Source organism: Dermacentor andersoni, chromosome 9 (assembly GCF_023375885.2).
Source record: "Dermacentor andersoni chromosome 9, qqDerAnde1_hic_scaffold, whole genome shotgun sequence".
In the NCBI taxonomy this organism is placed as follows: Eukaryota; Metazoa; Arthropoda; class Arachnida; order Ixodida; family Ixodidae; genus Dermacentor; species Dermacentor andersoni.
In genome coordinates, this window is record NC_092822.1 from 59,014,267 (window position 1) to 59,035,056 (window position 20,790).

The 20,790-nt window shown below is 48.7% G+C and overlaps 2 protein-coding genes across 2 annotated transcripts in view; both read left to right on the plus strand.

Annotated features, from left to right (window-relative positions):
• LOC140213208 (uncharacterized) overlaps positions 1–4,567 on the plus strand; it is a 7,330-nt gene extending 2,763 nt beyond the window's left edge. The window contains exons 2-4 of the mRNA XM_072284366.1: positions 186–311; positions 1,715–1,972; positions 3,967–4,567. Coding sequence (XP_072140467.1) covers positions 186–311; positions 1,715–1,972; positions 3,967–4,388 — 806 coding nt within the window. The 3' untranslated portion in view covers positions 4,389–4,567. The remainder of the gene's footprint in view (positions 1–185; positions 312–1,714; positions 1,973–3,966) is intronic.
• A 1,387-nt stretch (positions 4,568–5,954) lies between these two features.
• Positions 5,955–19,528, plus strand: LOC126528079 (phospholipid-transporting ATPase ABCA3-like). Its single transcript, XM_072284537.1, has 7 exons — positions 5,955–6,068; positions 6,152–6,231; positions 7,237–7,453; positions 10,842–11,023; positions 11,749–11,922; positions 14,176–14,398; positions 18,819–19,528. The coding sequence occupies exons 1-7, from the start codon at positions 5,955–5,957 to the stop codon at positions 19,059–19,061; spliced, it is 1,233 nt and encodes a 410-aa protein (XP_072140638.1). The 3' UTR covers positions 19,062–19,528.
• The last annotated feature ends 1,262 nt before the right edge of the window (positions 19,529–20,790 follow it).

The window sequence follows — 20,790 nt, forward strand, 5'->3', positions numbered from 1 at the left end:
GGCTTGATCTAAACTTTAATACTTCTCTAACGTTTCTAATAATACACTTCTAACACTTGTCTAACTTCGTACAACAGTATAGCGCGGCAAGCAGAAAGGGTGCCACACCAACTAGCCCCAGTCGAAGCTTTATTCAAACAATAAAGCCTACCCTAAATCGCTACGTACCTCGTTTTGACTGGCAGAGCTGATCTTCGTGCTCAACCTGCTACACGGCTACGCCGCTCTACCAGCAATCTACATCTGCTCCTTCCTGTTCGACAGCCCCATCGTAGCATACTCGGCGCTCGTCATCTTCACGTTCATCATCTGTGAGTATGCTCGTTGCCCGTCAAAGCCGGAGACATCGCCATACATGGGCCGTGTAACTGGATTGGCAAAGAGCGCCGGTATATTTACCAGCATTTTCGCACTGAGGACGGAGTAATATCCACAGCAATATCTAGCTGATAAAATTTATATATCGAAGCAACATAGTCCACAATATGCATGTATTCCAAAAAGTAAAGCGCTGTTCGTTAGGCGTTTATAAACGGCGCAGAAAACACAAGGGGGGGGGGGGGGGGGGGGCGTACGAAAAGCACCGGACACACAAATGTGTCATGCCGAGTGAAACATAAGTATTATTACGCGGCATATAAACCAGCGTATAAAACCAGGCAAGTAGAAGCAACGAAGATCGACATGATTCTCCTTGTCCAGTGTTTCAAATTTTTCTATTACGTGATTCCTTTTCGTAGTCCCAAACCTACAATGACACCCGCCCTTCCCCCCCCCTATTTTTATAAGCTTTCTGAAATTTTTTTTTCAATGACGCAGATATTTACATGTTGATTTATTTAAAACACATTAACCACAGCAGAGATATCTACCAATAATACTAGGTAATATTTTAACAAGGATTGATTTAATTATGTAGTTTGATATGAGGAATGTATTTCCTTTCTTGATACAACCATATCTGCCGAACCCCAATTCTACAGTTTTCGACGAGACAAAACTGATTGGGGGACTGTGTTCGTTGAAGTTTTCTTTGTGGTGACCGAAGGTTGAGATCAACCGTGTGCTTGCCTTGCCGTTTCACCGTTCATTCTGTGACAAACATTAAGACTACACTCTGCATAATAAACATAATTTCAGGTGCAATATGCATGGGCAATATATGTGGGCACCGAGACTGAAAACGCATCGCTGTTCCGGCAAGCAGAACGCACATGTAATTGGACGCTCCCTGAACCCAGAAAAATGCTCACGATCCATTTGGGGGTCATGACCCGCAGCTTGAGAAACACTGATCCCCAAGATTCTGGAGTGACACGGATGGAGCCCTGACATAAAAATCTGACATGCACTGTATGTGGAAGGCCTCAGCAACTTCTCTCGTGAAATTAATCCGTACTATTCGATAACCGCTTGGTTTCTCTGGAAGTGCGCATTTGTGCGTCCTGTCTTTGTCGTTGTCCCGTGTTCTTGTGCGATCGACACCAACTTGCCTGGAGTATCTTCCCGCACACACACACACACGCGCGCGCACACACGCACACGCACGCACACAACACACCACACACACATACACACAATGAGCTGTACTTAAGCTTAGTGTTACACAAATCATATCATTGACATTACAACAGTATAACGGAAACAAGAGTGATCACGCGAACTAAAACAGCGGCAACAAGCAGATACGAATCGATCGAAATTCTTCGCCCAGCTTCGGGAGGTTCCTTGGCCGCGGTGTTCATGGAGCACTACGGCGAGGATCTAAACAACGCCTTGCTGACCACGGTCATCGAAGTGACGCTGCAGGTGCTGAGGCTGCTGCCCTCGCAGTCCTACTCTCGCGGTATGACCAAGATCCTCCAGCTGGCCAGGGAGAATTGGCTGTGTCGCCGAGGAGGACTGCAGCTCGAAAGCCGCTGCCACACCAAGCAGGCACAGGGCCGACTGTCCTTGCTGCAATGCTGCTTGCGTGAGTTCGGTGTTGTCGGCTTTGAGAACCCGTAAATGAAAAAAGCGTCCGCTGTATTCATTGGACAACGGTTTCTTGGGTGCTACGGTTATGCGCAAGCAGCTTTCCACCGCAGAAACTCGTCTATCAGCGAGTACTAGGACCTGGGGTTCGATGTCGAGAGCATACGGTCAAAGTCTCATTGTTTCATGGCTCACACAGGGACTCTCGAAGTATAGGCGTTTGTGTGAGCGTGTTCGACGATGCCTGTCGGAAAACCAAGCAGATCAACGCGTATTTACGCAGGCATTCTTCCAACGCGTGAAAGCGTTTTGAAACAACATATCCCACAGAGTGCATATATACTTTAGCACAGAATGCCACTGAACGCCTTTCTTCACAACGTCTCAGCCGACAAGCTACCATGACATAACTGGTAAGCGAAAAATTGTCAACAAAAGTTCAAGAGGTTAAACGTTCTCAGTCACGCGTACACTAACGTCAAATAAAGGGATCTTCCTCGAGTAGTTCGGACTCGCCTAAAGAACTGCGCACAGCCCAAACTACCATGGCCGCAGATGGAGCCATGGACACAAGTAAACAACGTTAACGAAAGGCGATGTCAACTTTCTGTCGGTATTCGATACAAAAGACAAGCATACCGTGACGGCCGTAGCTACAAGCAAACACCGCATCAACGCTCGACTCCACCGAGTCGACTGAACTAGTCGTTCCGCTTCACTATCACCACCAAGAAACGCGTGCTGTGTCAAAGCAGTTCTCCGTCTCGCTTAAGACAAGTCATGAAACGTTGGTTAATTTAAACGTTCAAAACAAACGGTTCCTACTTGAGGACCTCAGCGGGAAATTGCGCTTGCTACAATCAGAATAATAGTTTCTTTTTCCTATTGAACACAGCAGATCTATTGTCTCATGAAAGTGCCGTTGTCAATGCTGTGTCCCACTTGTGTTTGCATAGGGAAATCTGACTTCACTGCGAGCGAGGCTGCCCCCTTAAAGACAACTTGGCCAAACTCGCGGACAAGGACACAATAGGTAGCGTCCAACTCAAGTGCACAGCGGCCGCTTCCTTGGAGTAACAGACGCAAATCTTGAAGGCTATGTCCTTGCGGATTGTGGATGCGCCGGAAGCGATTGCAGAGCCGGCAACACGTCATAGCCGCACACATACATTAAGCAGCACCTTATAGCACGGCACAAGCAGGGCTAGTGTGCTGTGTTCGTATCACTGTTCACGACGTCTCCGCTGTTCGCCATGTTGAACCAACTATCCCAGCTTAGAACCTCTTAAGCATACTTCCCTACAACATTTAATAGGGGGAACTCTCGTGAATGTGATTGCTCTATCGCCATGGAAATTATAGGTAGCGCTCGAATTTGTCCAATCTTCGTGCATGTCTGGACAGATGGTCTCGCTTCATTGTTATTTTAAGCTCTGCCTTTCTAAATTACCAAGTAATCGTAGTTTTCTAAACATGGAAAGGCAATACGTATCTTCGCACATGTAAAATCACGACATATTTTGCATTCATAACGCAATATTTTGTTTAATGTGACCGATGGGCGGTGTCCAAATCTACGCTCCACCGACTGCCTCCTTCGGACAACAAATACAGATCTCAATGGCTATGCTTTTTGCTGGCTGAATGCGGCGGTCGCGATTGCAGGAGCATGTCAAAGACGCCAGGCCTTCGACACCACCTGTTTGCAAAGTCACGCAGCAGTTTCAAGTCACCACAAACAAAAGTTTAGGTGAATCCACGTGCTACCCGTCGGTCCGAATGCTGACTAAATAAAAATGCTCCTGTATTTATTTTAGGCGCGCAATAAAGAACCCAGGTGGCAAGGAAAAAGGCTTCTGGACGTTAAATTGCACAATTTAATTTTCACACGAATCCTTCCCTTTTAAGGACGCTCGCTCGTTAGTGATGCGACAGGCGGTGCGCATGCGCGACTGAGGCGCTCCCCCCCGCGTGACGGCTTGCGCTGCACAGACCTCCACACGCCGGACCCATCCGAGTACCTCATCCACCCGCTGGACGTGAACCCGTACTCCGCCTTCTACGAGTTCCTCACGCTCTCCATCGAGGGAGTGGTGCTGTTCGTGATCCTGGTGTGCATCGAGGTGTGGCTCCCCTCGGTGGACAAGTCGCTGAGCGCGCTTAAACCCAGTGCCTACGGGGAGAGATACCCAGTGGCCAAGCCTTCCCACGCCGTGGGGAAGGCGCTGACTGGCACCAAGAAGGTGAGCGCTATCGCTTCTGGCTGGGATGCTGCCCGCTGGCAGAGCCGAATCAATCACGCCTCAAACTTCATTTTTTTTTTTTCAATTGCAACTTGCGTTTCGATCAACGATGGGCGAACAATATGGAGCCTCAGTTTGGAGCATTCAGCATGGAGCCTGGGAGGGAGGTGAGGGATGTAGAGAAACATGAAGAATACAGCGAGATAGAAAGGAACTGCTCACACATACGTCGCATTGTAGCGACTAGATCGGGGAGCATTTATAGTTCACCTGTAAAGCTACTTCCTTGCTGAGAGAACTGTGAAAACTCCGTGACCTGGAAGCTGCATTTGTATAGGAGCGCCTAGCTGAGGTGCCTGCATAGGAGACACACCGTTATGCGCAAGAAAGAGAGAAAGTGGTAATCTTAAAAGATGCCACAAAGAATATGTGAAGTCGCTCTGCGTCAAGAAGAAACAGCGGCGACTCAGCTGCAGTGTTTTGGCAACGCCTTTGAATAGTCACTCGCGGGCGGGGTCTGCCAAATTCATCTGCAGTGTCTATAGCGCGCTCACATATTCTGGGTCAACCAGCCACAACCATCTTGATCGCCCTCTTGCGGTAAATGCAGAATCTTAGATTACTGATAATCTGAAAGGCGCGGCGCAATATCGCTCGATAGCAAGCCGCGCGTTTGCCTCCACTGGACAAATAATACGAGCACTGTTTGTGTTTTTTATATTTTTTACAGCGCGCTTCATAGATTCCGTTGAAGTGCTCCGTCCACAAAAACCCCAAGACACCGTCTAATAACACTTTCATTACGAAAGGCAGTAAGAATCAAACCCATTTTGCGTGACCCAGCTGCAGGACCCCGATGCACTAACCATTACGACCATTTTCAGATTTCTCGCGGAACTGTACACCGACAGCAAAGAATGACAGGAAGTGATCCTAGAGTAGGAGGAAAGGAACTATTTACACAATGTGGTAGAAAATAAAAATAATAAAGCGTCTACATCAACATAAGCAATCATAGTTCACTCGCGTTGTCACTTTATTGAAGTGTTCGTAAACATGCCCCCCCCCCCACGCCGGCACTGTTTGGTTCAGGCGGAGCAGCCGGGAGCTGACGTCCGACATGTAAAAAAAACTGTATTTTTGTAGGCTGCCTGATACGCGTGCGACTCTTTATGCTTCTTTTTTTCCTCTGAGGGGGGGGGGAGGGGGGGGGGGAGTCGGTTCTACGGCATTTTCATGCAGAAAAAGAAAACTAGAACTTAGCGCCGGTATTTCTGTAAGTACGTGATATATACTTACGATTGGCATGAGGGGGCTCCTTGAAACGTCTCGCGCCATCTAGATGGACCGGCGTTTTTCTTTTTTCGTTTTTTGGGGGGAAAGGGGGGGGGGGGGGGCAGACGATACCTTAAAAGTGGGTGAAGCCCGAATATCACAGTGAAACACCCTAACCGAACACTTAGCTCTATGCGTGTGCCACATATACGGTTAGCACTTGTTTTAACGTAGAAGGATCGAGATTTGGGCGAGTTTGTACTGGTTGAACATCTTGAAGGGGCAGCGCAACAAGACGGAAGACAGAAGCCAGGAACACACAGGACAGCGCTGTCCTGTGTGTTCCTGCCTTCTGTCTTCGTCTTATTGCGCTGCCCCTTCAACTTGTTTTAACGATTGCGCACTGTTTGCCTCGGTTTCTGCGAGAAGCCGGAAGACACGGACGTGGTGATCGAGAACAAGATGATCGTGGGGCTCGTGAAAAATCCGACGGTGGCGTCCACACCGGGACCTCTCATGGTCGTGAATCGCCTCTTCAAGTCCTACGGCTACGTCGAGAGCAATCCCGTGCTGCAGGCAAGTTGCTCGCGCACGCTGGCACTGTTGCACTGTGGCGCTTTAAAGACCTGGATGTGATTTCCCCGATTCTACCCGGACAGAATTTGGGAGACAATTTTTGCGAACACGTCGAGAAGGCGTTAGTGGGGGAGGTCCAACTGATGAGCGACTTTGCATCTGCGTGACTAAGCAATGTATAGCAATTTCGTACACTGCACGAGCTTAGGTAACTAAAGCAGGCAAAACTGATTTACTGTATACCGACAGCGGAGAATGACAGGAAGTGATCCTAGAGTAGGAGGAAGGGAACTATTTACACAATGTGGTAGAAAATAACAATAAGTAATAAAGCGTCTACATCAACATAAGCAATCATAGTTCACTCGCGTTGTCACTTTGTTGAAGTGTTCGTAAACATGGCCCCCTACGCCGGCACTGTTTGGTTCATGCGGAGCAGCCGGGAGCTGACGTCCTACATGTAAAAAAAAAACGGTATTTTTATAGGCTGCCTGACACGCGTGAGATGGACCGCGTGGCCAAACTTCTTGCGGCGTGGTCGGAATCGAGAAAGCGCAGGCGCATTGTCCACAAATAAGCCGGCGTAGTAAAGCCGACGCATCGTATACGAATATAGCGAAGCGTATGAAAAAGGCTCGAGTTACAGCGAGGAAATCGCAGCGGATGTGGTAAAGGCGCTCGCAAAAGCCTTCGGCAGATTTCGGGCAGTGACCGAACAAGACCCCTAAAACTTGCCAAGGCTGTCAGAACATCTTTTGCATGTAGCCTCGATGTCTTTGGTGTACGAGTTGCTCGGATTTGCTTCCATCCGCGAAGGCTTCCTTTTTTTTTTTATCGGGTGCTCGGTGGGGACGGCGATATTGACCTTGGGACACTATGGTGGCGCGTCAGTCGATTAACTCCCAAACGAAGGTGCCAGGGTGTTCACGGAGTTTTTATTAAAGACGCAGTTTCAGATACGGTACGATCGAAGAACTGGTGAGACTGAAATGTCATCCCGCGTTTGTTTGTTTGTTTGTTTGTTTGTTTGTTTGTTTGTTTGTTTGTTTGTTTGTTTGTTTGTTTGTTTGTTTGTTTGTTTGTTTGTTTGTTTGTTTGTTTGTTTGTTTGTTTGTTTGTTTGTTTGTTTTCTGCGGCGTCGTTTCAAAGAAACGAACGATTGAACAAGTCGCGGTCCTTCAACGTCGCCGTGCATTGGCCTTTCCCGCACTGCATTTCGCGCGCAGGGGCTGAGCTTCACCGTGCGCTCCGGCGAGTGCTTCGGCCTGCTGGGCGTTAACGGCGTGGGAAAGACCACCACCTTCCGCGTGCTGACAAGCGACATTCTGCCCCACGACGGGGACGCCCTGATCTCCGGCTTCTCCGTCGTCAATGACACGCACATGGTGAGCTGCCCCCGAACGAGGGCGCACTTACCGGGCACGGCGGCCTTGCGGGGAAAGCCACCGCCCGCGTGGCCGTGGCTGCCGTATACCGAAGGGAAGGTGTTGCCAGTGCAGCGACGATGAAATACCGATATCGTGTGCTTTCCGACCATATTGTTCGGGGTATCGACAGCTGTGTACGATAAGCGAGTATTTTTCGACGAGCTCGCTGTACCCACATAATCCGTGGAGCAAGGAATTTGAACTGAGAGAGAGAGAGAGAGAGAAAGTCACGCGTTTTAAAAAGCGCAATCCTGAGAAAGTCGGCCCAGAATGTGATCGTGGCACGGTAAGTCTTCATTTTCCGCCCTAGCCGGGCTCAGCGCACGCTGTGGAGTTGTCTTTTTTGGACTGTCCATTATGACACACTTTCTCGTAAAATCTTTCTCGTGAAAGTTGTTCGCGCTTAATTTAAAGCGGCTTCTGGAGAACGTTCCCGTCACCTATGGGCAACAAAGCTATCTGTAAAACGGAACTTTTTGGGCATAACAAAGTATCTCGAAAGACACTATAAGCAAAGCAAACGGTATTTTCAGTCAGCATTTTCTTTTTCTTTTAATCAAATGAACTAGCTCAACAGTTTGCTAGTGAAGGTTCATAAGGGATTTCCCCAATTGTTTACGTGGCGATAAAAATATTGCAGACATAAAATGGGATGATTTGCTTGAAACGTATGCTGCGTCACCGACCTCAGAAAGGCGGCCATGCCAGTCAACCTAGAACACTTTATGAGCACAGTTTTACTCCTTCACTTGCATGACAACTATACGCGCTCAGCTAATTAAAGCAACACCACAGGAAAACGTAATGTGACAGTCTAGTTCTCCAGGAAATACAAAGCGCGACATCCAGGGAGAACAGCTTTCCTAAGAAACAAAATTCCGTAAGCATAAGGCAGGGTCAGCGGCCAACAATGTCAAACACGTGCACACACGAACACCTGGAAAGTAAACTCCGACAATGTATTTATCCGTGTTTAGCGTCCCTACTCAATGAAGAAAAAGAAAGACAAAATCTTCACGGATATCATAATAATGAACTTAATATACGAACAATAGCCTACCGTTCTCGCACGTTTACCATCGGGCCTCGACTTTTACCCCATCGCTTATTTCTCAGCGTTCAATTTACGGTGACGATGCAATGTACGGCTTAAGTATCTCTATGCCCGGCCGTCTACCGTGTAGCTTCGCTGCGACCTCTGGCAAAAGTAGCGCGACTCATCCTGACGCAGGAATGGGCCTCGGAGATCCCCGTTGTGGAGCAACCGATTAGTGTATGCATGAGCAAAGCGTCACGCGCCAGAGGCGATGTCGCAGGCGCGAGCTACGCTACGTCGCGTGGCCCTGCCCGAACTAAGTATACTTGTTAGAAAGTTCACTTCCCACGCGGAGGACTAGGGTTCGATTCCCGAACAATAAAATAGTTTAGCACGCAGCTGATATCGTGAACGTACCAATGTTCCGCAAGACAAAGCATCCGGTGCTATCAGTAAATACGGTAACGTTTATTGGTTGTGTGATAATTGTGAATTTCTATTTCCATTTTTTCTTGTTTGTGCGGTAATGCTTGTGCTGTCTTGTGCTGTTCGTTCTATATTACTATAAATGCAACAAAATAACTATTAGCGTTTGCAGGAAGAACCTAGAAATATGGGGTCACCCAAGTACATCTTCGTATGTTTCTGTTTCGCTTTATGTCTAGGCTTTTCTTTTTTCTTTATTAGGATGATCATATCGGACGAGTTCTCGTCTTTAGGTGGCAGTGACTACTCTTTGTTGTATATTAGACTAAATGAAATGCCAATATCCAGCGAAGAGCATTGAGTACAGGCAATAAACGCAAACACAAAGCTCTTGACACTAGTCCAATAAATCACAGAGGAAAGTACAGGAACATGCGCACACATTTATCAACACGCGCAGTTTCAAAAATAAAGTACTTGAAGTTGTGCGTGAAAAACACAGTTAATATTTTTCAGATGAGTGGGCCATAACTACTCAGCATATTACATAACTAAATAATATCGCTTAACACTCGCGACACAGATGTAATCGTTGTATACCTGCACGCAATACTTTTGTATTAAAGAACAAATATTTAGTGTAAGCCTAAGGTGTTTGTGTTTTCAAAAAAAGTTTCGAAGCACCTGCCGAGGTAGTTGAGTGGCTATGGAGTTGCGCTGCCAAGCACGAGGTCGCGGGTTCGATCCCGTCCGCGGCTGCCGTCTTGCGATGGCGGTGGAGTGCAAGAAAACCCTCGTGTGTGCCCATGAGGTGCACGTTAAAGAACCACTGACGATCAAAATTAATCCAGAGCACTCAACTACGTCCCGCCTCATAGCTGGCCCCTGGATCGTGGCATTGGGACCCTAAATCCCTAGATTTTAGAATTTTAAAGCGACAAGCGTTTTTCTCCGCAACCCCGCTTATAGTATTTGAAACAGAACAGCACTGTTTTGACGGGGACAAGCAGGGAGAAACGACACGGACGAGCGCCGTCCGTGTCGCATCACAGCGCTCGTCCGTGTCGTTTCTCCCTGCTTGTCCCCGTCAAAACCGTGGTGTTCTGTTTCAAATATGGCTTACCAACTCGCCCAAACGTCCGTTTTAACCCGCTTATAGCCCAGGGCCAATATTTTTTTTCTTTTTCGTGGTAAATGTTGGCGATTTATTGACATCAAATATGTCCTCAGAGTCCGCCTTGCAGTTTCGGTATTTTAACACTCGATAAGTAGGCGGTGCACAGTATATACTGTGTGATTAGGGCGACCTGAACATTAATTGACACACATCTACTCGTAAAAAAAAAAAACTTACGCTGCAAACCACCTCAGGATGACTGTTAACGTTAATGCGCTTAACATTGAAGCACCATGGAGACACACACCGTATATTGCTACCGCCAAAACGCGTCACGTATGAGACCTGTACTGCAGCCGCGCTCCTCTCTCGCACTTCCCTCTGAACACATTGCGACATCTAGCGCCGCCGCCGCGAAGTTCGCACTTGCCTCGAGTCTGAATGTCTATATTCACGCAAGATTGCCTGAATATATAAGACGCAGGTTCAACGGCGCCCGGCGCCGTATAAAAATTTAAAGGGTTATTTTCTTTTTATCGTTTAAGAGCTGCTCATACCCAGTGGCACATGCCCGGTGAACCAAGTTGGCGTGAAGGACGTTAGACGCGGACACAGACAGACAAACAGACAGACAAGCCGTAAACTGGTTGAAGTTCCCAAAGAATGCTAATCGCATCGTTAAATCATCATCAATAAAAGAAACATCCTATGCTTAAGGACATCCTGCAAGTTCGTAACACGGCCTCCTCTCGCCTCGCGTCTCGCAGTATCGGCGCTACGTCGGCTACTGCCCGCAGCGAGACGGCGTGCTCGACATGCTGACTGGCACCGAGACGCTGCAGTTGTTCGGGCGCCTCAAGGGCATCACCATCACGCCGCAGTACCTGCACGTGTTGCTGCACATCTTCCGCCTGCAGGAGATCGCCGAACAGCTCGTCATCACATTCAGGTGAGCTGCCAATGACATATACCCGGTGAGGTCGTTGAGACTGAATTACCGTTCTCAGTGTCGATATCCATACGAATCCTTGTTCACAATAGAACAAGGACTCATTGTGTGTATCGAAACGTCACTTCGTTTAGACTGTACGGTCAGTGACTTCTTTCCTAACATTAAGACAGATTGAAGTCTAGCAGACTGACCTTTTCATGGTCAGGAGCTCAAAGGAAGCCATGCGCCTGCTCGCCCAATATCTTCGTAATGCCACAAGGGCCTTTTTCAGCGGATGTGATAAGAAAGAACGGTTTTTACTCTATCCGTCGCGACAAACTATTCAGCGCAGCGCGGGTACGATTGATACGAGAGGTTCATTGGACAGCTGGCTGCTCCTAAAGTTCACGTACTACGCCATGCCAGCGGTCAAGAGGATTCGCCACATTGGCCGCCAGGGCCATGAGGGGCGCTGACCAGCACTTCCAGTGTCAGATTTAGTATACCTGCATAAACGCAAGAAAAAAAATGTGAACGCGGGAACAGCCAATGCCTTAACTGAATTGCTTCAGCATCGCAAGCCTAATCTGGGCTCTGCTCCCACCGGCTGGCCAGTTGTTCTTTCGTCCACTTTCACGCGGTTCTGACTGACAAAAAAAAAAAAATGTGCTCTCTGGTTCCTGGTTCCTCTTATTCTCGTTCATCTCGATGACCTATTGTGTTTCACGACGGATCTTGCGCAGTGCTGGCAACCGGCGCAAGCTCTCCCTCTGCGTCTCGATGATGGGAATGCCCCGGATGCTGCTGTTGGACGAGCCGTACGCCACAATCGCTCCGGCGGCGCGAAAGCGCATCGTCAACTACATCAACGCCCTGCAGCAAGTCAGCAAGATGTCCATACTGCTCAGCTCGCACAGGTTGGTGCAGTGCTGCTTCCAATCAGCGGCGCCCAAATCCACGCCCCCAAAGATGGGTCTCTCTGGCCGACAGGCATAGATCTCGAAGTTAAAGCCCCTAAACTTCGTAAAGTAGCGCCACGCTTTGAAGAATGCCGCCTCCTCCTCGCGCGCTCTGGTCGAGGCCAACGCCGCGTCGCTATTGGCCTAATAGCATCATGTGCGCCCTAGCGCCAAGCTTCAGGGCCATTTTCGCTCGAGAAGCGTCTACGGAGTGGCGAGAAACGCATGATGGCGCCGTTGCTACGCTCTAGCGGTCTAGGCGGCGCCACAGTCGAGGAGGGAGCGTGAAAGAGAAGAGAAACTAGGAGTAGTGAAGGCGGAGGAGGAGAGTGTCGCTACTTTACGAAGTTTAAGGGACGTTACTCGAAGATTGTGCATGCGCCCCCAAGCGACTACGGGAGCCGGAAACAGGTCATATAGACGCCATGTTCCGTATACCACCTATACTCAGTGTAGACGGCTATTTAAATAAACGGCAGATCAGGTAGCGGCTGTCTTAACATTGTGTAGGAGTACGACGCAATGGTGACTGATCGAGTCCTGTAGTCGTCCCTGCATTTATATGGGAAGGTGGACAGCAGAGCGGCGGCTACGGCGACCACAGCCCTGTCTAGGAGGAGAGCGCCTTTTTTTTTTATGCTCGTGGCCCGAGTCACGTGATATGCAAGGCTCGGTGATAGCAGAGGATCATGCGCAATGAAGATGATGATGCTACAACTGTAGAGCTTAATCACAGTTCCACATTAAAAAAAGGTTAGAACAACTTCTTTCCCCTTTATTTCTCCGAGGAGCTTGCATTGGTACAGAAAAATAGGGAAATGTTATTTGAGTTACAACTTATTTAGTATATTATTATTTACGAATCGGTTTGCTAAGCCATCTACAAATGACAACTCACTCCAGAGTGTCACGAACTCTACTACAAGCTGTGCGTTAAGTTTTTCCGCGCCTAAGACCGCATTTTTGAGGTATCAAAACTGCATAGAGTACTTACGCAGGGCATTGCAATGTTACGTCTCCCATCACGCAAGAAAATAAGACAATTTTGCGAATAGAGCATCGTAGGCAAAAGAAATGTGCAGGATGATTTGTTCAAACAAGATGGCGGCTGAGAAGCCTCCCCGAAAGTTCGGCAGAAAGTTCGCCTGCGCAGGAAGATCGCTACAGCGCCCATAGGGAGACTATATAATTTCACTGTTCGAATTTGCGACCAAAAATAAAGTGTGCAAAGCGTATGGAAGAAATACATATATGCAAGTGTAGCGTCCTGAGACTCGACGCAACATTAGGTTCCACACTTTCACGTAATAATAGGAGGCGTTTACTGCGCGGAAGGCGACGCAGGTCCGGACGTGTTTACCGCCGCACGAGCGGAGTGACACAAACAGCCGCAGTTGGCGCTTCAATCTTGCCAAAATGTAGTGCGTCGCGTGAACTTGATGCACAACGCGTGCAGCCCCAAATACGCGTGATCTGACGTAACCTTACATCCACAATATGCAGTTGCAGTTGTAAATCTCACCGCGCGTTTCCCAGTGCAGTTCCTGATATGCGATGCTTTTTGTACTGAATAACTACTTTATATAAAGTAGTTATTCAGTACAAAAAGCATCGCATATCAGGAACTGCACTGGGAAACGCGCGGTGAGATTTCTATGAACGGCACTACTTTACTTGCCTCCACAGCCTTGTTTGCCGTATGGAAAAAGAACGTCTCATATTCGGTAGTACCATGCGAATATATGGGTATTCCACATAAAGCTCCGTGTGTTTTCATATGCTATATGGGACAGCCTATTAAGAAAGAAAGCTATAAGAACCTTAATTCTCATCTCCAATGTATTAACATGTGCGAATCTCGCATAAGAAATTCTATGTCCTCATTCTATGGCACGCATGCCGCGTGTGATAAATAGGAATATAAGGGCATGTCCCGCAAAAAAAGATATACAAATGCCCCGTATTATAGATAGACGGGAACAGAGGGGTTCTCATATGATCTTCATATGTTCAAATATTGAACATAGAGGTATTCAGCATATAGTTGTTTTTTTTTTTTCGATAGTGTATCCCAAGCCATATATGGGAACAAAGGGATTTTTGGACGGGGTCCCAATATTCTTATTTCAGGTTTTGGATGTGGGTTTCTTTTTCGACAAGGAACTAAGCTGTACGAAGCGGCGCACACAATCCGTCAATTCATTGCCGCAGCCTGTCGGACGTCGAATTCCTGTGCAACCGGATCGCCATCATGGGCGAAGGGCGTCTCCAGTGCCTCGGCTCGCTCGCGCACCTCAAGGAGAAGTTCGGCAAGGGTTACACCATCAGCGTCAAGACGTACCCGGACAGGAAGCAGGACTTCGGGTACCAGCAGGAAGTCGCCGAAGCGGTGTGCAAGGCCTTCCCGGAAGCCGAAATGGTGCACACTTGCGAGGTACAGTCCTGCGCCTTCGTAACCGAAGCACTTGGGGGGGGGGGGGGGGGGGGGGGCTTCGAAATAATTCGCTATAGAGGTGACTTCGTTGTAAAGGAAGCGCACCACGCCGTTCACAAGAGAAGCGGGCCAGAATTATTTCTTCATTATACAGGTCATTGCGTTGTAGGGGGCGTTCGTTGCAGAATCGCGTGAGTATGCTTGGCCTCCCATTGCACCGTTTGAAGAAACGGCCATCGAATCCTTCCGGCGTGTATAAAAAACAATTTTCTCTATTTCACTTATTGCGTGTCCCTCAGTGCCATAAGCAACGCGCTTTACCATGGTGCCTGTGTACGTTGCTATATAAAATTGCAAGAAACGGAACAGGAACACAGTGTCACGTAAACGAATAGTCCCACATACGTACACGATGTCAAAAAAAAAACTTTTACGTGCCAAAACCACTTTCTGATCATGAGGCACCCTGTAGTAGGGTACTCCGCGTTAAGTTGACCACCTGGGGTTCTTTAACCGGCTAAACCTAAGTACACGGGTGTTTTCGCATTTCGCCCCCATCGAAATGCGGCTGCCGTGGCCGGGATTCGTTCCCGCGACCTCGCGCTCAGCAGCCCAACACCACAACCACGGCGGGTACGTACACGATGTTGAATGTATACGTAAACACACATGAAGATTGCGTACAGTTTACGATCGAAAAAACAGAAGCTAAAGTGGAAGGAGAAGCGCAAGATAAACCAACAGGTTCGAGCTTATCGTAACCTTATCAATCAATTTTGCAGTTAAGCATGCGAAATAATAAAAAAACTTGTCCCAGTTAAGTAGCCAAGTTGCTAAAAAAAAACTAGGAATATAAGGTTTTGTGCTCTCATTATCCGGCTAATTAGAGAAAATTAATCTTTTTTTTTTTGTATTAAGCACACGCGGCTTCCGATGGGAAACCTGCTGTTGCGTCCAAAAACAACCCATTGAGTCGCTTTTCGGATGTCACGTCCGGCGTATAATGATTTCCTCCACGCATTACTCGTACAACCCTTGTAACCTGCCGCAGCAAGAAAAAACGCTGCCGCGCGGCAGCTTCCGCGGCACGCGTTTTTGCGGTAACGTGGTTAGGAGGGCTTAATACGAAAAGCGCGGCGTGATTGTGCGACCGCGCACGGCCACACCAGCGGTCCCAAGCGCGGTTTGAAGGAACTAACTCCGCCGACTGCCTGAATCGGCACCCGACCACCTGGTCATTGCGACAGGCTGCGATATTAGTCACACGGAACACGCAGCTCGCGATAACCGGAAGCCAAACACATTAGAGACTTTTAGCGTGTCCGCTATTCCGGCAAATCGGGGCGGTTTGGGCGGATTACCGGATGGTCGGGGGCGTAAACGTGAGCGGCCAGATTGGTGGCGCCAGCTGGTGGTGCAAAGCTCAACCACCTAAACACAGAGCCAATTACTGTATTCTTTTTAGCTGGGGTGTAAATTTTCGACGGCGGCACAATTGTGAACACAATTACGCCGCTGCTGAAAATTTGCACCAGCAGCGAAGCAGAATAAAGTAGGTTACTGCAATTTTAGTTCTGTGTTTGTCTCATTGAGCACTACAACACCAGGCGGCTGCACCGCTCCGGCCGCTCACGTTTACGCCCCCGACCATATGGTAATCCGCCCAAACCGCGCTTTTTCGGTTTGCCGGAATAGCTATTTCGGTTTGCCGGAATAGCGGACAAGCTAAAAGTCTCTATTAGAGAGTTTTAGTTTAGGCAACGCAAGCGGCTTGCGTACCCCTAAACTAAAACTCTCTATTAGCTTGCCATGTCCAGACGGTTGCCTAGTCGGGTAGTGAGTGGAGTTAACGAGTTCTTTCAAATCACTTTTGGGGAACATTGGCGTGTGCGTGCGTGCGCGCGCAGTCACACGATACTTATGGTATTTTCGCGCGCTACGACTACCGCGCGGGGAAAAAGAAACAATGATTAAGCACGACATAGTGCGGTAAAAAGGAGTGAGTGGGTTGTTTTAGGACGCAATAAGTTTTCCCATCAAAATCCACGCCCTGAATTCGAGAAAAATTATGCACTTAAAAGGGCACTGACAATGAGGACAAGCAAGTGGACACACACATAGCGCTATACTGCGAGTTCGTTTGCTTGTGCGCGTTGTCGGTGCGCCTAAACAATCCTAAATTTGTCTTGCCAACGAGGCCGAACGTGAACGCGAGTCAAAGATTAGCCGGATAATGAGCACACACAAATTTTCTCGGTGGCGGAAGAGGAAATATGGACCGGAACACCCTTAGGTGTCTTTTATTGGAAAGTATAAAGAGGCGTTCATTAGATTTAAGTCTCTAAGAAGCATTCCATTCAGCAGTCTTCAGCACATTCCAGCAAAGTGTGGTGCGCGTCTAACGTTAAAATGCTATGCTACATCTCCCTAATTAGACCTACGCTGGAATAAGCTTGCATAGTTTTGCATAGTTTGGGATCCATACACAAAAACTAATATCAATAGTCTTGAGAGAATTCAAAGCGGTCGGATTTATATTTAACAAATTTTCCAAATGTGATTCCCCCACCGAACTTATGGAAATTAACAACCTTGAACCACTCGAACATAGAAGAAGAAAACAGAGACTTGAATTCCTTAAACTACTCACGCTAGCAATTTATCCCTTGACCCATCTGAACATTTATCGCAGCTCTCGACCAGAACTACATGCCATCGCAGACATGATGCATTAGCCCCTTACTTTGCAAGAACAAACACATATAAGTTTTCTTTTTTTTCCTCGAACTGTAACCGAATGGAATTGTATAAATTGAATCCATTTCCTTATCTGGTTTTTCATGGTTCTGTTTGTTTTGTCAATCTGATTTTCTTGGTATGTACCATATGTCGCCCTCCCTGCTTGGGCCACGTGTCCGCAGTATTCAATAAATGCAATAAAATAAATAAATAAATAAATAATAAAATAAACAAGCCCAGCCGCCGCTCTGTGCACTTTTAGCGTTGCGTCTCGTTTTCTTTAGCGTTATGAACATTTCACCAGACAGAAAGATTCGTGACCTGTCAGTTTTATTTTTATTTATTTATTTATTTATTTATTTATTTATTTATTTATTTATTTATTTATTTATTAGGAGGCAAGTGGTGGAGGGGGTGTAATTGCTCTATTGGCCAGTGCTATTTCGCCTAACCGCATGTAGGAACAGTGCACCGAATAGAACGTGCGCTGCGACTATCTGGCCCTTTCACCAGCCTTGCGGACGTCAGCCGCGAGAGTATTGCTGTGCCTCAGTGGGCTGTAGCTTACTGATGCGGCGCGTCAAGTCGCGGGGTCGATTCCTGCTGACGCGATAGCTCCATTCCGGTTGGCTGTAATCTCACAACGTGCCAAGTAAGACCAACCACTTCCAAGTTATAATTTTCAGCACGCTACGGCTTGTGGTTCCATTCGGAGAAATTCACACCTTGCGCTTACGCCCTGGAACGATTCTCATCAGAGCAACAACCCCGCTGTAAAACTATGCTATAGTTGTGTGCAGCTTGCGCTTCGATGGAGTGTTGCGAAGAGCCCTTTGACAGAAGCCGAAATGTGCGCGAGTCGCTTCCTTGCACGTCGCACTACCGCGAGAATTACGCCGAGCGGCCGCTCGCAGCTGCAAATGCATTTTCCAGCCATTTTTAATTCTACGCTTTGGGACTTCGTTATCGCGTAACCGCGATCCGGTAATCCGCTCGCTGCACTTCAGAACACCACAAACAACACACTCGCACTTTTTTTTCTCTCTTTTTTTTTTTTAGAGGCGTAAGCCTTTAGTGGCTCATGAGTGTCCGGGCGCAGTCCATGGTGGACGCAGGAAAGCAGTGTTCACCGGCGAGGGGAGCAAGGAGAGGAGGCGCCATGCCAGTAGCGCTGTGCGAGTGGACGCGTGGGAGAGGGCAGACATGCGCGTGGGGGTGCGCGCACATCGGCGACAAACCTTGCAGCCATATGGCTGTGATTGCCTCCCATGCTCGGCGGCGTCCGTTCGCAGAACAGTTCATACAACAGCAACAGAGACAGTCACAGATAGGTAAAGGGAAAATCAGACACCCACCCGTTCATAGCAATTGCTACAAAAGAAACCCATACGGGTTCCTCGAAAGAAAAGCCTCACAGTTGAAGAAGAATTCGGCCTGGTCCGGGACTCGAACCCGGGACCACCGCCTTTCCGGGGCAGCCAAAAGGAAACCCGTATGTGTGTTTCCTTTGTAGCAATTGCTACGAACGGGTGGATGTCTGATTTTCCCTATACTAATTCTCTCCCCCTTGCTGGTCTCCGCAGAACTAGTACGTCAGTCATAGATAGGCTTTCGCCTATCGCAGGTTAGCTCAGCAAAGTACCCACATATATACTTTTTCTTTTCTTTCAACGACTCGCAGGGTCTGTTGGAGTTCCGGATGTCGCGGGTGCAGATGCAGTGGAGCGAGATGTTCATGCGCATGGGGCGCATCAAGCAGCGCTTCAAGCTGCAGGACTTCTTCATCTCGGACACCTCGCTCGAGCAGATCTTCACGAGCGTGACGCGAAAGGAAGCGTTCGAGGCTGCCGCCGCGGCCGCCGCCGCCGCGCCGCCAGCCACCGGCGCGCTGCCGCCCGTCCTGGGCACCACGCTGGGACTCTGATGAAAGCGGCTGCCGCCCCTCTGCCGTGTTGCGCGCACTCTCGCCTGGACACTGTGGCGCCTCGCGCAAGCGCTGTGCCCGCGCACCAAGGAGCTTGGCCGTGTACGCTGCCGTCGGGTCGAACAGATATACTTGTCGGCTGACCGTTAAAGAAAACCAAAAAAATACGTGCCGGCGCGCCGGAATTGCCACTTTTCTCTGTCCGTGTATACATGCAATCTTAACCACTAAACAGACAGCCGGCTTGTACATCTGGTGCTGTGGCGCTATGCCAGCACGGTTAGGAAAGTGCGAGGACGACAGATGGAAAGATGGACGAGCGTCTTGCTGTCGTCTTTCGCTCTTCGAGCTTTCCTAAGCCTGAATTCACACCAACTCGCCCGCTTCCCCGTGCGTCGAAGTGCGGGTCAGCGTTGGTGCTGTTGAACCGCTCCGTGGGCTCTCTCTCATTGACACTGTCTTCCTTGTTTCTGTTCGGCGACTGTCTTAACTCCGTACAACGTGGTGAAGGCTCGCGTCAGCCAATCAGTAACGAGGGCGTTCCGAGAAGGGGGGGGGGGGGGGGCGGCGGCTCGCTCATTGTGCACTCCTAATACTTCCGACAAGCTTCCATTCCATCTGCATCGCGCGGATGGCGATTACAGGTGGGCAATGGACGAGCGTTTCATTGTGGTTCCCTATTACGGTTGGCTGGCGCGACCCGTGACGTTCGCAGATACAACACCGTAAAGTATCTAAGAAGTTAGCGTAATAATGGTAATTATTCAAATAAAGATTGTATTTCTCGGTAGAAGTAACGGCCGCCTCATCCAGTAATTCAGATCAGGGGTTAGAATTGTGCTGTCTACTCCAGGTAATTTGTTAAAATTTGGTGCAGCTAAAGGTAAAGTACCCATTTTAAGCAATGTATGGTAATAAAGCTGGGCTTCTTTCGCCACCAGGCAGCATGGCGTCTGTGCTACTGCTTTCGAGAGCGCATATATAGGCGCGCTACTCTGCGACACCTCGTACGACACCGAGGAGGCACGAAAGACATTTCGAGCTTGCTGTTGTGCGTCCCCGGCAGTCTCTGAGAGCGGTTTATCGGCCGTATGCAAGTATTTCGGAGGGCACAGCGAGCAACGTCTGTGCCGGACAAAGACGATGCTGCGAGCATAAACTTCGCAAGAAAAATTTTAAAGAAACTTCGCAATTTCGATTGGAGGGCGAATCATACACAGCGACAGCCTGGTTTAGGGTTGGCGCCTGTGCTTCTCGGATGGCCTTCTAAATACAAGCGGGTTCGACGTACCAGCGCGACCAAGCGCGCCGGCCAACTGCTGTCGGGCATGACGAATGGCGCCCTGGCAGCTACCGGGCGTCTCTCGCAACGCTGGCGGGCTTTTCTGAAAAGCGCCGTCAGTAGCGTCCAAGCAGTGTTACACCGACGGTGCACGATGCAAATGTACACATGCGATGCAAATATGTAGCACATGACCTACCCTTCCTTTTTAACCGGGCCAAAACCCGCGTATGCCACCTCACGGCTTCAAAAAACTGCCGAATTCTGGTATAGTGTTGTGCTTCGCACCCCGCCCCCTACCTCCCTTCGCCAAACGAAACCACCACCGCACCTCAAGTTCACAAAACCCCCGGCAAATCGTGTCGCGCAGCCTCCGGACCCATTCGTTCATTTGTCCGCAAATGTACAGTTACATATATCCCGAACTCTTTTAGCGCACTCTGTTCA